Below are 15,581 nucleotides of genomic sequence, written 5' to 3'. Positions count from 1 at the left end.
TTTGATGTGAGTGTTATATAGGACAAGGGTTAGGATTATATTTAGAGGTGGAGTTTATGTTTGGCCTGAGGTGCAGATATTTCATGGGAGCAATTGTCGCAGGAGCAAATTTCATAAACCCTTAAACACATATATTTGCCTATACAAGTATATATATATATATATATATATATATATATATATATGTACATATATATATATAAATATATATATATATATATATATACATATATATAGATATATATGTATACATGTATATGTATATCTCACCCTTTTATCTATACATACATAAAATCAAATGTACTTACAGTTCTCTCAGGCTGACGAGATTTCGGAAGCAGCGTCCACCTCGACAACGCAAATGATGGTTCCTAGAAAGACGGCTGATGATGCAATCGAGTACGGTAAAGTTTCCCGCGGTTGAATGATAAGAAAAGACAAGGAAATTCACAACTAAATGAAATGAATCAGAATATTAGTTTCTTAAAAAAGAAAAAACTCGGCAGGAGAACAGAGAAGAGAGACACGCATCGCGAAAAAGAAGGAGAGGTAAGCTCCGGCAATCTGCAAAACGTAGTCATAAATGATGTATCAGATTTAGTCTAAATCTAAACCTATGAAATGTGAGTGTGGTTCAGTAAATATGACGGTTTGATGTTAGAAGATACTCTTTTGGATGAAATCGGCGGTTTTGTAATGCATATGACAAAAATGATATACGTTGTTGTTTGACACATTTTGGTTTTTATCTCCCACGGTGTCTTGAACTGTATTTTTGTGACGTCATAAACATGCAATAAAACCGGATGGAATTAGAAATCGACACATGGAATTTTAGCCCTTTGTAGCAATATTCCACCTACTTGTCTCTTTCGGTAGGTTCACAATACATTGAACTCTCATTACTTTTTCAATGAGTATGCTTGATTTAATGATAGTTGTTGAGTCATTCGAGATCCCGGTGATGGATTAAAAGGAACAAAAATAGATTCTCAGACATTGATTATTAACTATTTTGTGAAAGCATTCGTTCCTAAGGACTACCTGAATTTAAACAAAACAAAAGTCCACAGTCTTACTTTCAGTCAAAATAATCCTCGCCATAATTATATGGATCATCCCCTTACCGAAAACTCCACCATCATTGCAACTGTTGCTGTTATTTCTGTTTCAATATTTAGTCTGATGAAGCCGCGATTAGCGATGATGAACACGGTACAATGACCGGGAATCAGCATATCATCTGCGTGGGATGTATTTACACACATTATAACCAGTGCATTACAATTTTATCATCACTATTCTTATCTATTGGTATAAAATGTCAGTGTGTCCATTTCGGAAGTTTAGAATTTACTCTTATACTTTCATTACTGATATTTTATTCTTGGCAGGCCGGGAATGCAAGGAGATAAAGAAGGAGAGAGGGGGAGAGAAATAGTACTAAAGAGAGAAATTAGGGTAAGAAAACATATAAAGAGATGATTGGCTGGGACACATGAATTGATGGGCAAGTAAGAACATAATATGAAAGAAAGATATTATTCAGAGGGGTGAAGGTTCAGGTGTGAGTTTCTTCAATTTGTCTCCCTCTACAAATTAAATTTGATCGCAACTGCTGATCTGTAAATTAAAAAACATGTCGGGGAAAAAGGTAACCAGTGGGACTCGAACCTACCATCTACTGCTTTAATTTGCAGAGGGAGACAAATTGGAGAAACTCACACCTGAAGTAAGAACATACTTGTATAAACAGAGAAAGACAGACAGACAGACAGACGGACAGACAGATATGTGGAAAGATCATGAAGATAGAGTGAATGAGAAAGCTGAAAGGGAAACATAATGGAGGGATTAATCGGATGAGACACATGATTTGATAGACAATTACGTACATGGCTGGATAGAGATAAACTGGGAAAGAAAGATGCAGTCATTGTCATGACAACCGTCACGATGGGGGAACACGAGAACAATGGAGGAGCAATCCCTGGGCGTAAATGGGTGACACATCTCCCTTATGGCACAGACGCTATTAGAGTTGATCGTAATGGTACTCCTGGAGAAACCAGTGCCTATAATTGCCGTTAAAATGTCGACAGTGTAAAAATAAAATCTAGATTGGACTAAGAAAAGCGATTTGGAGCTGGGAAAACATCACCATGTTACCTCGCCGTGTTTGGTAACGGCAATTAGAGCAGACGACTGTTCTCCCTGCATGGCCGCAGGAGGAGTATTAAGTTTGCTGTCTGTATGTGCGTATGTTACAGCTAACCATGTGGATGTTGTCCTTGATCCTGAAGAGCTGGTATGACTCTAAACATTTGCCATGCATGAACATCTATCTTCTACCAGTTGGGATGAATTTCTCTAGTACCGAGTTATTTCGCTACCACATGATAAAGGTCGTGCTATATTCCTGTCTCTGTTTATGTTTTTGTTTCTCTTTTAGTTCGTACTTACAGGGATGATAGGCGTCTCAGATTCCGGAAGGTCGTGGATGAGAATTCTTCGATTTGGTTATCCGACAAATCTCTGCATGCAAGGAAAGCATGAAAACAGTGGGCGGCATAATTATTAACATCATTAACACACAAAGATAGCGGCTGACAGTATCCAGCAATGTAAAAAATACAAAAAAAAAATAAAAAACCTCTCATCGTCTGGGTGTCAGAGGCTGAACCTTGTTTTACCGTCCGCCCTATGTCCTTCGACAGTTTTACCCTATTTCGAGGGTACTGAATCCGAATCTGGATGATGCAACTTTTGCAACGTTGAGGGTTTTGAGATATTCAATACTCATATTATCATAAAGCGTGTTTTCCAGGTTAAGTTTTTTTTTTTTTTTGTCGCTGAGAGGAAGAGTATATTACTTTGCAGAATGTTGTTCAATCAACAACTTAGTGTGTATTACCATAATCAAGATATAGCTGTTTACCTTAAGCTGGATTTTTCATTCTCTTCTTTTAATAAATCACAACATGATACGATCTGCGCGTTATACTGTGATAACGCAGTCGTCAAAATAAAGTTGATTAAATCCAGTAACAAACTCTAAAGAAAATAATTTTTATCGATTTGTATTCAGGATTTTAAACACATAAACCATATATGCCTGCTGCTATCAATATTCAGCCAACCCCTTCATATCCCCAACACACAAATACACATGCCATACTTACAACGATTCTAAGTTCAATGTCGTATGAAAGGTGTCGTTGTCGACGATTTTCATCTTATTGTGGGTAGCTGTCCTGAGCAGAGGAAAGGAAAGTTAGAGATTAAAAAAATGAATTAGTTTCAACAATACACTGCGGTATAGGTAACTTATAGGTACTTTAAAAGCTTATCATTTTTATAACGTAAATGGAAACCAAATCGGCAATTTTTTGTTTTAAAGTCTTCATATTTTGTGTTTATTTCTCATCGTTATCAGGCATACCAACGAAGACCTTCACTTGTCAAGAACACCTTCGTTTCAAGAGGCATGCGTGTGAGATTAGTATGTATTTCTAACGATGAATTTGCAGGGCAAACAGCTAATCGCCAGGCACTTCGACAAGGAAACCGGCATAAATTTGAATACATTAGTGAGTCAGTCTTTTCAACAACAAAAAGGTGTGTCGATACGAGTGTCGGCATAAGCCCCTGGGTAGCGATAAGTCCCGGAGAACCCCGGGAAGTCACCCGCATATAGGCGAGACTCACCCGCTTCCTTGTTATCGTTAGGCCAAACATATGCATTGCACAATCCCACGCCCGAGGGGTGCTATCATTATAGTCTATAAAGAAAAAGGCTAGGAAGCCGAATTCGATCGGAAGATGACTGCTTTAACACCCCGTGCTGCAGGGTGTGATCTGCTTAAACCCGCCGCAGATTAGCCCGCTAAACAAGACAAATTCGAAGAACATGACGTAAAAGAATTGGGTGGAGGGTCACGTCCGCCCTTGCCCTTTTCGTCTTGCGCCCTGCTTGCGATGCATTTCTGATGGGCCTTATCGGGAAAGAGCAAACAAACAAAGAAACAGACAAACACAAAACAAAACAAAACAATACAATACAAAAAATCTCTCAAAATCATTTCCATAAAGCACAAGTCCACCTTCAGATACATGTGAATTGAGTGAATAAAGCAATGTTAGTGGAACACATCAGTGAAAATTAAGGGAAAAATCGAAAAATCCGTTCAAAAGTTATGAATTTGTAAAGTTTCTGCGCAGTCACTGCTGGATGAGAAGACTAACTACGGTGCAAGATGTCACATGCGTAGAACGATAAAAGAAACCATAAAGAAAATTTTACAAAATTTTATTTTTTGAAAAAAGTGCACATTTCCTCGACTTGTCGCTGACCTAATTGTATGTTGAGGGTAATATTGTTCCCCCTCCCTTCTGAAAGAGGCAAGTGAAGTGTTCTTTTATTATTCGAGAAAAGTGAAAATATGTTGAATTTTCTTTATATTTTCACTATAATCTTTCTACACGTGCGACATCACAAGCTGTTGTAGTCTTCTCATCCAGCAGTGACTGAGCAGAAACTTCAAAAATTCCAAACTTTTGAACGGATTGTCCGATTTTCCTCAAATTCTCACTGATTTTGCTGCATTCACTCAGTACACATGTCCATGAAGGTGTGGACTTGTCCTTTAAGCTTCCCGCTATAACAATTGTAAATGGATATTGATTAATAAACCTCTGCCATTCTTTGTCACTTACTCATGAAATCGACTACCAAGATGTAAACATACTGTAAGTAGGCGTAATATATTCATACTCGTAAGTATATGAATATGTTTAGATTATATTCATGATATGTTTTCATATATCTATATCTATCTATATATATATATGAATATAGATAAATATCTATACATAATATACATACATTTTCATACATAAACATGAAAGTGTTTATGTGTAGATGTGTGTCTGTGTGCATGTGTAATTATGTGTAGATGACATGCTAATTCATACACAGGCGCAACAAAACGACAGTTGCTGGCATTCAAACTCACAGGTGACGCAGGTCTGTCAAGTCCTTCAGATTGTCGCTGCGGAGATGCGTGATGCTATTGTTAGAAAGATCCCTGTTTAAAAAACAAACAAACAAACAAACAAACAGAAGAACAAACAATTATAACATGCCGCTCCTCTCATATATACCACAGTGTATACACTGCATACTGGTCTTTGGAATATTTCTGCAAATCCATCTCATCTCTATAAAAGCGCTCCGAAAGATTCCGGTAATGTTTTAATGCTGCGTTTACACCATGTTCCCGGCGGCCATGGCAGCCCCATTTGCCCGAAACGTAGTGCGCCGTGGGTAGATGAAACATTCTCCTGTTTTTTCACCCTTCCAATTGTAGTCTTCTTCGATTCAGTCCTCGCCCCGGTGAATATATTGCTATCAGACGCTGTCCTCACGGCGTCTGGTCAGGCTAGACTATCAGTCTTTTCAGTCGCGTCCCGCTACGGACAACCTCCAGGTTTTGTGACGGCCTATTACCTGCCTCCCCGCTTTGTTAGGTTCACCCTGTATTGTCGCTGCATACAAGATTCCTCATTAGCACCGGGACTGCCGTAGCATTTTTTTTTTAGACAGTCGAAAAATCTGACAGGGCATCCACGGCAATCACGGCCTGTCGCGTTAGCCTATCCCGTCTCTAGGCGTTGTCTCACGTCCATCCCGCTTTGTCCGCGGTGGCCTTAAACGGGGCTGCCGTGGTCGCCGGGAACATGGTATAAGCGCAACTTTAGGAAGTGCTTAAACTATATCAGTGATGTCTGGCACTTATGGGAGAGATGGAGCATATAGGTGAAGCAATTCGTTTGCAAAGGTTAATAGCTTTCAAGTAGTCTCAATATCCGATATCCGTCTGAAGAACAGAGACAAATAGAGCACAAGATGGTGCAATTTCATTTTTACATAATCATGTCTGATATTAATGTGAGGTGCCCAGTAACGAGCTTAAAATTGGCTTGTCTTTCAACACACAGTTATAAACTGAAACATATAGTGATAGCAGTTGCATGGTGGATAAAACATGTAAAAGGTCGTGATAATTCTCAAATTGCCAGTAGATTTATAGTAAACGGGTTTTTTTTTCTGACGGATTTACTAAACGAATGGAGCGATATCACAATCAAATTATTTATTCTTTACTTTCATGACTTTGGTATAATCACTTTGAGGAAGGGCCAAATGGGACAATAATCATGTTTTAACGATCGCTTAATTCCGAAAAAAGAGAGACGCAAGTGGTAATAATCTTAGCATTAACACAAAGTAAATTACGATTTTGATCAGAATAAGTTACTATACCTCAGATGGTATTTGGTCTCAAACTATACCTATTGCATGATGATTAAGACGTATTAGATGAATCGGACAGTGATTATCATTATTGATACTATATACATTCATAATTATTCCTCAAACTGCATTTTTTCTTTTTAATCGTGAGTGCAATTATATAATATAAATTATGGAAGACAAAGCCTTAACGGACAAGGAGCCAGCAGTACATGAAATACTTAAAAGTTGAATAAACTTGGCAAGCAAATCAACCCAGTGGAAGATGCAAACATTTGAGGCTCACACGGGTAAATATTTACCCATATAGAGACGTGTGTTAAAATTCAAAATTCAAAAATTTCTGGAAAATAGCTGGGAAAAATAAGGTGTTTCATCTTCGGCAACCTGAAAAAAATGAGGTAAACCCTTTCAACCATCAAATTTCAAGGGGGGGGGGGGAGGGTTCTTCAGCTGAAACTCTGTCCAAGGGTTCGCAAAGCCAGACTACACGACTCCTTTTTATTAAAAAAATCACATATTTTCTGTACATGCACCCAAGCAAATATAGTCCCTTCAAATTCCATGAGAAAAGCTTTCATCTTCCAACCAAAATGCAGTTTGTAGAGGAATTCATACTCAAATATCTGCAGCTAATCAGTTTCAGCCAAACTGCCCTTTCTGATTTTTAATCATTTTTTTTCTTCATTTATTTCAGTATCTTTGGTACGATTTTGTGATGCGGTCAGGGATATTCCATTATATTTACGGGTGTGAGCCCTTATTACGTACAGTGAAATGGTTTTGTTCGGCAGACTCCTTGGTACGTCGTCAAGTTGTCTTGAAAGGCACGCTAACTCCAGCCCCAAGGGGTACATGGACAGGTCGTGCAGCGGCGTGGTGAAAATATCGATGTCGTCGCTGAGCAGGCTGGAACTTTCGAAATTGAACATTTCTGCCAGGTCGCTGAAGACTAGCGTGCAATTGCACACCACAGGGTAGGTACCGACCTCTGCCAAGTTTGATCGAACATAACAATAAGGGTTAAAACTCCATCCGTAAATCTCTTATGTGTGTTATTTTTTTTTGTCTTTCTTCTCTCCCTACTGGAAAGAACACAGTGTCCCAAAGTGTGTTCACAGTGTGTTCACATAGTCGACTACGTGAAAACGCTCGAATTTAACAGTGTGAAGATGGTTTCACACTGTGGTGTGGTTTTCACAGATCGTTCATATAGTAGGCCTAATGCTTTGTTTCACACTGTGAATAATGACTCACATTGTTTTCACACTGTCAAAACGCTCGAATTTAACAGTGTGAAGAGATTTCACACTGTGTTCACACTGTGTTTCTCACACTGTGTTTCTCACACTGTGCTCACACTGTGTTTCTCACACTGTGTTTCTCACACTGTGTTTCTCACACTGTGTTTCTCACACTGTGTTTCTCACACTGTGTTTCTCACACTGTGCTCACACTGTGTTTCTCACACTGTGTTTCTCACACTGTGTTTCTCACACTGTTGGACACTGTGTTCTTTCCAGCAGGGCTGTCATTGGCGCCAGTGATACATTATCTACTTTGTTCCCTTGCAATTATCTCTTTGCGTCATAAGTTTGACGGGAAGTGAACGCAAGACATCTGAGTAAATTGGCTGTAAAAATTAAGACGAAAAATCGAATCTATTTGGACACACTGTATGTGTTAACGTGCTTGTCTCGTCTGCATACAATGAATATAGTCTTCATGATATCATACAAGACTTCTGTACTACTACATATACATATATATATATATATATACATATACATATACATATATATGTATGTGCATGCATACATCATTTATTGTATCATATACGTGCTGGTATTCGTACAGTCTTCAGCAATATGACGTGGCTAAAAATGGGCTATAGATGATTATAAGAATCAATGATTATTATTATTGCCAGACTGCAGTCTATTATATTGTTGTAACTGTTATCATTATCAATACTTTGCTATTGTCGTTATCGTTGTTATCATTGGTGTCATTATCATCATTATTATTCATTCATTCATTAATTCATTCATTCATTCATACATTCATTTATTAAGTTCCCACACTTATATTTTATTACATTTGTGACCATACATCTATAGAGATCAATGAAAAATAGTAACACATTTTTGAAATTCACGGTTTTCAAACTGAACCTTGAATTATTTTTCATGATACAGCATGAATTTAAATAATCATTCTGGATTAGATCATATTCAAATTGGAAAATTAAGAAATGCGCGGGGGTACCTACAGAAAAGAAGATAACCTTGTGGGGTAAAGGTCATTATTTAATCAATTATTAATTGATTATTAATGAATTATTTCTGTTATTTTGTATATGCATGCAGTGTATAAGTTACTTTAATTAGGGTTTACAATTTGGTGATCTTGGGCCACCTCTCATCATATTATGATGGCAACATCAGGCCAAAAAGACCAAATAAAAAACAAACAAACAACAAAACACTCACACGCTCACAAACACATGCACACACTGCACGCAAGCAAGTACACTAGGGACCCAATTTCATGATGAGCAACTCATGCTTGAATAGCTGTTGCCATGGCATTGACAAGAATCCAGCCTCCTGATTGGCTGTTGGTATGAGAAGTTGCCATTCCAGCAAGAATTGCTATCCTAACACCTTTTTTAAAATTATGAAATGGCGCCCAGGACATGCGTGCGTGCGCATATACGCATGCGCACACATGCACAACACGAGAAGGGAGAGACTAAAATGAAAGAGAGAAAACGCCAACAAGATTATTAGTACATGTATCATTATTAGAAGTCGCTGTAGTTGCAAAATCTTACCACACTCCGGAAGTGTATCACTCTCCTCTTCGGACGAATCTTCATGTTTTCCAGGGTTGAACAAATCCCAAATCTTCACGTTGTTTGCATCAACTGAAAAGAAAAATGGGATAAAGCTTATTTGCAAAATGAAGAAGAAGAAGAAGAAAAAGAAAGAACGACAACAAACACCCACACATCCTTCTTCCCCCACATGCACTCTCTGACGAAATCAGCCTGGGGGCCCTGTGGCATAGTGGATAAGATTCTCGACTCCCGATCGGAGGACCCGAGTTCGAATTCCGCCCAGTGCTTACGTCCTTGGACAAGATGCTTTTACCCGTGCACCATATCTCTCTCGACCCAGGTGTATAAATGGGTACCTAGCAACGCTAGGGTAATAATAATAGCAGGGCCCTCTGGTAGAGCAGTGGCAACACTGAAGAGGCTACCCTGGATAAATAAGACATTATTATTATCATTATGATAATTATTACAATTATTGTAATTATTAGTATAATTATTATAATTATTATTATCATTATTATCATTTTGCCATGTGGATAGATAGGCTTAAACAGCACAGCACGTAGAGTGTATATTAACACGGACTATAAGTATTACGACTGACACTTCACGTCCACACGGAGTTTGTTAAATTATATAGAGAACAGTTCAAACGAGTTGAAGTTTCATCGAAATCCGACAATGCGAGACAATGCAGGAGTCTTACAGAGCTTCTCAAGAAACATTATTTTCGTGGTCAGAACCACATGCTCAAGTAAGTGGCGGTGACGATGTGGTCACCTTATCACAGGTTTCCCATTAACCCTGACATGAATCTTCACTTAATGTCTCTCTTGAAAAGATAACAAATTGTATTTCTCGCATGAAATCATAGTAGAGTTGCCCCCCCCCCTCGAAAAAAAGAGGCAATGATGGATTAAATAAGATAAGGGCGCTGTAGACCTGTTCATTGACCACAAATTAATATTACATTTTACAATTTTATATATTACAATTTACATTATTATATCTTCTTAAAAAAGATGAGTGTGAGCCAATGATTTTATAGCATTATCTGCTTTTTCTTAGTGACTTTGATTTCTTCTTGGAAGTTACTTCATACGAAGTCGTGTGACTTTTAGATACCGCCACTTCTGAATTTTAGACATAGAGGACAAGAAAGAATGAGAAATATCTTTCATTTTGATATATGTGATGTGCATCATGAAGGAAAAAAAGGAAAAAGAGTAAGTCTCAGATTTCAACCGTGGTGCCCTGCAGAAAGGCGTTATTGCAAGGAAGGGTAGTTTTCTTTTCATCTCGCTTAAATCCATTTTGATATGTAGAGTGGCGAAAGTAAATTGGAGGGGGTTCACTGCAGTGCATTTCCAGCTTACAGTCGCTTGTTAGAATGTGACGCATGCCACAAAAACCTTGCAGTGAAGGCTTTGATGCTCCTATACCAAGAAAATATCGAGAGGTGAGTCAGCTTGAACCACAGCATCTTTACCAACATTTATATATTGTCGCGAAGATTGAGCGCAAATTGTCGCATGTTCTTCTTTTTATCGCTGTTTGTCCTGATGCATTACGGCATAGATTTTGTCTCTCCCCCCTGTTGATGAAAAGTAGGGGCGGGCTCTTACACCAACCAAGGCCAGCAAACCGACATTACCCGCAAATCGAGAGCCTATTTTGATTTGATCAAATTTAGACACTATACTGCACACGGCAGCTCATGCTGTGGCGAGTTTGAAGAGCGAGAGGGGGACTAGTGCAAAAGTGACTGCATTTTCGACGCTTAGTAGCACGGAGAAGACAACAGAGCCTAGAGAAAGAGATTGAGACAGATAGAGATAAAGAGGGAGATAGAGAGAGATAGAGATAGAGATAGAGATAGAGATAGAGATAGAGATAGAGATAGAGATAGAGATAGAGATAGAGATAGAGATAGAGATAGAGATAGAGATAGAGATAGAGATAGAGATAGAGATAGAGATAGAGATAGAGATAGAGATAGAGATAGAGATAGAGATAGAGATAGAGATAGAGATAGAGATAGAGATAGAGATAGAGATAGGGATAGAGATAGAGATAGAGATAGAGATAGAGATAGAGATAGAGATAGAGATAGAGATAGAGATAGAGATAGAGATAGAAATAGAGATAGAGATAGAGATGGAGATAGAGATAGAGAGGGAGATAGAGATAGAGATAGAGATAGAGATAGAGATAGAGGGAGGTAGATAGAATCATGGGCATGATGGAGAGATAGATAGATAGATAGACAGATAGATAGATAAAAGATAAAGAGAGAGAGAGAGAGAGAGGGGGAGAGAAGATGAAAGAACTCTTAGTTCTATTTGCGCGGAAAAAAAAATCAAAAGTGACGTCAATTTCTCCTCCTAATACATCCACTCTCAGAGTCCAATGCTGTTTTGCTTCCTCTCACATGCATTATCTCCATGACATCATTTGTGTACCCTCTAGGCTGTCACTCTGCCAAAATGCATTCTCGTATTCTAGGTGCCTCTAACTAATGCCAAAAAACCCTAAAAACTTATGGTCAAAGCAAAACAAAACACGAAATGACTCAAAGAAGAGGACATTCTCTGACTAGGGCATTGAAATCTTTTGGGCATCTTTGCCAGGCTAGGTTAAATTTACCGAAATGTCAAATCGTTCAAAGGTATCGAGTGCATTCTGTGCTGAGTGTAGACTGTTCTAGTACGGTGTAAATATTATTACACGATGTCGACTTTTCTATGCAGTTGCCAGTCGCCGGAATGTATGACAGCCATTCCCTTTGTCATATTTCCTTTTTCTTTATCAATTAATGAACCCTAAAAAGCACAAAGACGCATCGAAAAGGTTCATAAACAGGCTTGTAGTTTGTTTTGAAACTTCAACTGTTTTGGATTGAAAGCTGAATATGCCACTACTTTGATGTTATATTCGGGCTATGTCCAAAACCTCTACCATTCGTTGAGGATATTTGATGATGATCTTTATCATCAACCGATCATTCGTTGATAATCAATAACTCTACGAGCAATAACTTCATCGTGGTTCATAATAGTAAGCAAGAAATGTTGAAACAATTTCTCTTTAGATTTACGTTTACAATAAGCATTCTTCGACTTTGTTTTTAAGGTCGTCCTCATTATTACGAATGCACTCTAAAACATTTACCCATTAAGCACAAAAGTCCAGGAGCCAATGAGCGCTGTGAATCAAACACAAGCTACTCCTATTACTTCAAGAAATAATGCTTGCTACAGAGAATTAACTGTCATGGAACATTTTGTCTGAAATTGACATGAAATTGATATGTAAATATACTTTTTTTTCTCGTTGATAATAATCTTGGATTCAGTCAGTCTAGCTAAAACCTGGTGCGACAGGTGTAGCGTTGAGGGTAGTAGAGGCCGATTAATATTAATAGCAGGGTTCTCTGGAAGAGTAGTGGCAACATTGAAGAGGCTACAAGGGTAAAGTAGACCATAATATTATCTTATCATCATTGTCATTATTGTCATTATTATTATTATTATTATTATTATTATTATTATTATTATTATTATCGTTATTATTATTATAATTATTATCATCATCATATAATTGCTACTACTACTGCTACTATTATCATTATCATCGTTATTATTGTTATTATTATTATTACTACTACTATTATTATCAACATTATTATTATTATTAGTAGTAGTATTGTTATCATCATCATCATCATAAACATCATTGTCAGCCTATACACTTAAAACTCAAGAAAGGTGTCTACACCCCTGGCACTGAGGCACTTGCACCATTCATCCCCGAGGATTTGAACCAGAAACCTCACACTCAGGCCCTGAGCCACCTCGCCTCACCTCACCTCCTCTGCCCACATCCCTTCCATTCTTTCCCGCCCGTTTTGTCGTTTTTGTGGTAGAGATTCGATCGTTTTTGGCCTCTTTCATGTTGATGGCGAGGTTATTGATTCCGTGACCCGACAGAGAGAGAGAGAGAAAAAAAATGTTCTGAGAAGTGTGGTCTTGAATTATGCGAACCGCTCCAGATTTCGTACACAAAAAGACGTGACCCAAATACATGAAAATACGCATTGAGTACACTGACTTGTCCGTCCGGAGTTGGGTCGATTTTTGTGGGTTCATTCCCCCAAAACAACGGAAAAGCAAAAGAAGAAAAAAAAAAAGAACAAAAGGAAGAAGTAGGAGGCAGAGCGCAAAGGAATAGGAACACAGGTTTATAGAGAGAAAGCGAGTGAGAGAGACAGATAGAGAAAGATGGAGAAAGAGAGAGATGAGGGAATCTGAGAACTTACATTCTATCCCCTATTTCCTTCCCGTTTAAGATTAGCAATCCGTCGCCGACCTGAATTACCGAATTATCCCATTTTCATAAAGTGAGAATATATTCGCCTCCACTACTACTGCGCATGAGCGAGCCATTGTCAAATTCTCGGCGATATTTTGACACCTGTGCCGCGTAGTCTTGGGACGCGGACACCGAACGTGGTTTGAACGAAAATCTATCGCACCGAGTGGCAATAGTTTTCAAGTAGATACACTCATCTTAGTGAGCATACAGTTTACATCATGACACACTGAGATCGAACTTTTAGACGGAGTCATATGTTTGTATTGTAAGTCGCTGACTAGTTGACCAGACTATTTTCGGGTTAGCGAGTGAAGACTGGACACCATTTTCTATTTTTGCACATCGCAACTTCGTAACTTAGACGCGCATTTTCTCTTATCTCAACAATTCTAATTTGATCTCATACCAAAGTGTGATAAGTCCTTTAGTTAGATATGGCATTACTTTAGTCCCAATACACAGTCATCTTTTATTATGATCTTTCCTCATGACGTTTCTACGGTTTATAATAAAGAAATGAGTGGTGAATAGAAATTAAAAACATGACAGTCAAAGAACCAATGATTGACACGACACAGGACAATGAAAGTATATAATATGAATATATAGTACAGATGATAACGATGAACATCATTACTATAATCATTATAATTGCCGTTATAACTAATATCACCATTATCATCATGGAGGACACTACTATGATAATCACTGCCACTTCTATTGCTTTTACAAAAACTGAAAAATATATTATGGAATAGGACCTACATGTACGATTATCAACGATACTGATATGCACTTGAATAATATGCACCTTTTTTTAGCATTGATATACGAGACCCTTAAAAGAATAGTTAGCGAGAGAGGGAATAGGGGGAGGGGGTGGGGTGGGGTGGAGAAAGAAGTACGTACAGCATTCCTCGTCCGATTCATCGGAGCCGTTGTCGCAGTCTACAACGCCGTTACAGATCGCCCGTTGAGGGATGCACTGTGTGGAGTTGATGCACGGAAACTCGTCGCCGCAGTGGCCATGGGGGTCGGTGGACGATGAGGGCACCTGTCTGCGATACCGGAAGTTTGATCTCCCATTTCCCGACGTTCCTCCTGGTTTAAAAAAGAAAGAAAAAAAAAAGAAAAGGAAAAATTGATATTGGTTTGGCCTGACGTTGGAGGCAGTCATCCTTTTCCATCTCATATAGAATTTCTTGGGGACATGTCAAATACCATATTCGCCTCTTCCAGAAATTAAAGCTGCCCATCACAAGCCCATCGAAATTGATTTGGGGCCAAAAATTTCGTACTGAAGCAAATTTCATTTCATGAGTATACAATATGTACAACTGAAGAAGATGTATACGTAAACGTTTTCTTTTGCATGCACAAATTAATCACTGATGAAACTACGAGATCGCTTCTAATTTGGTTTTTAATCACTCAATTCACGTAGGATATTAACAAATATCATTACGGTGATGATGATCAAGTCTTTGTCTTATGTTCGGATTTTCGAAACATTGCCTCTCTTCTCAGAGAGCAACGAATCAACGTGATGAAGAATGTAAAAGAATGTTTGTCATTAGATTGCTGACGTGACATGAAGATCATGAGGAGGAGCCGCAGATTTGAGCGGGAGAGCTTGTCAAAAAGGCGACGAACCTTAAGGAGGCATGACCCGAGCACACACCCGCTAACAGACTCGACGTGACGGGCAAGAGTGATATTATTTCAAGATACCATCTCTCCCTCCCTCCCTCCCTCTCTCTCTATATATATGTGCATCTATCTATCTATCTATCTATCTATCTATCTATCTATCTATCTATCTATCTATTTATTTATTTATCTATCTATCTATCTATCTATCTATCTATTTATCTATCTATCTATCTATCTATCTATTTTTCTATCTATTTATCTATCTATCTATCTATCTATCTATCTAGCTATATATCCTCTATCTATCTATCTATCTATCTATCTATCTATCTATCTATCTATCTATCTATTTTCTATCTATCTATCTATCTATCTATCTATCTATCTATCTGTCTG

The 15,581-nt window shown here is 38.2% G+C and overlaps 1 protein-coding gene across 1 annotated transcript in view; it reads right to left on the bottom strand.

Moving 5' to 3' along the window:
• Nucleotides 1-15,581, bottom strand: part of LOC139709127 (uncharacterized) — a 56,228-nt gene that overhangs the window by 25,344 nt on the left and 15,303 nt on the right. Inside the window, exons 2-8 of the mRNA XM_071621087.1 lie at nt 14,442-14,633; nt 9,153-9,245; nt 7,088-7,307; nt 5,016-5,087; nt 3,183-3,254; nt 2,464-2,535; nt 309-383 (exon numbers count right to left, since the gene is read on the bottom strand). Of these exons, the coding sequence (XP_071477188.1) occupies nt 309-383; nt 2,464-2,535; nt 3,183-3,254; nt 5,016-5,087; nt 7,088-7,307; nt 9,153-9,245; nt 14,442-14,633 (796 nt within the window). The remainder of the gene's footprint in view (nt 1-308; nt 384-2,463; nt 2,536-3,182; nt 3,255-5,015; nt 5,088-7,087; nt 7,308-9,152; nt 9,246-14,441; nt 14,634-15,581) is intronic.

This window comes from Diadema antillarum, unplaced genomic scaffold, assembly GCF_040938485.1.
Source record: "Diadema antillarum isolate AM-2024a unplaced genomic scaffold, OU_Dant_1.0 seq00001410_RagTag, whole genome shotgun sequence".
In the NCBI taxonomy this organism is placed as follows: domain Eukaryota; kingdom Metazoa; phylum Echinodermata; class Echinoidea; order Diadematoida; family Diadematidae; genus Diadema; species Diadema antillarum.
Note: the sequence above shows the minus strand (reverse complement) of the source record. Positions and strands in the feature narration are given on the sequence as shown.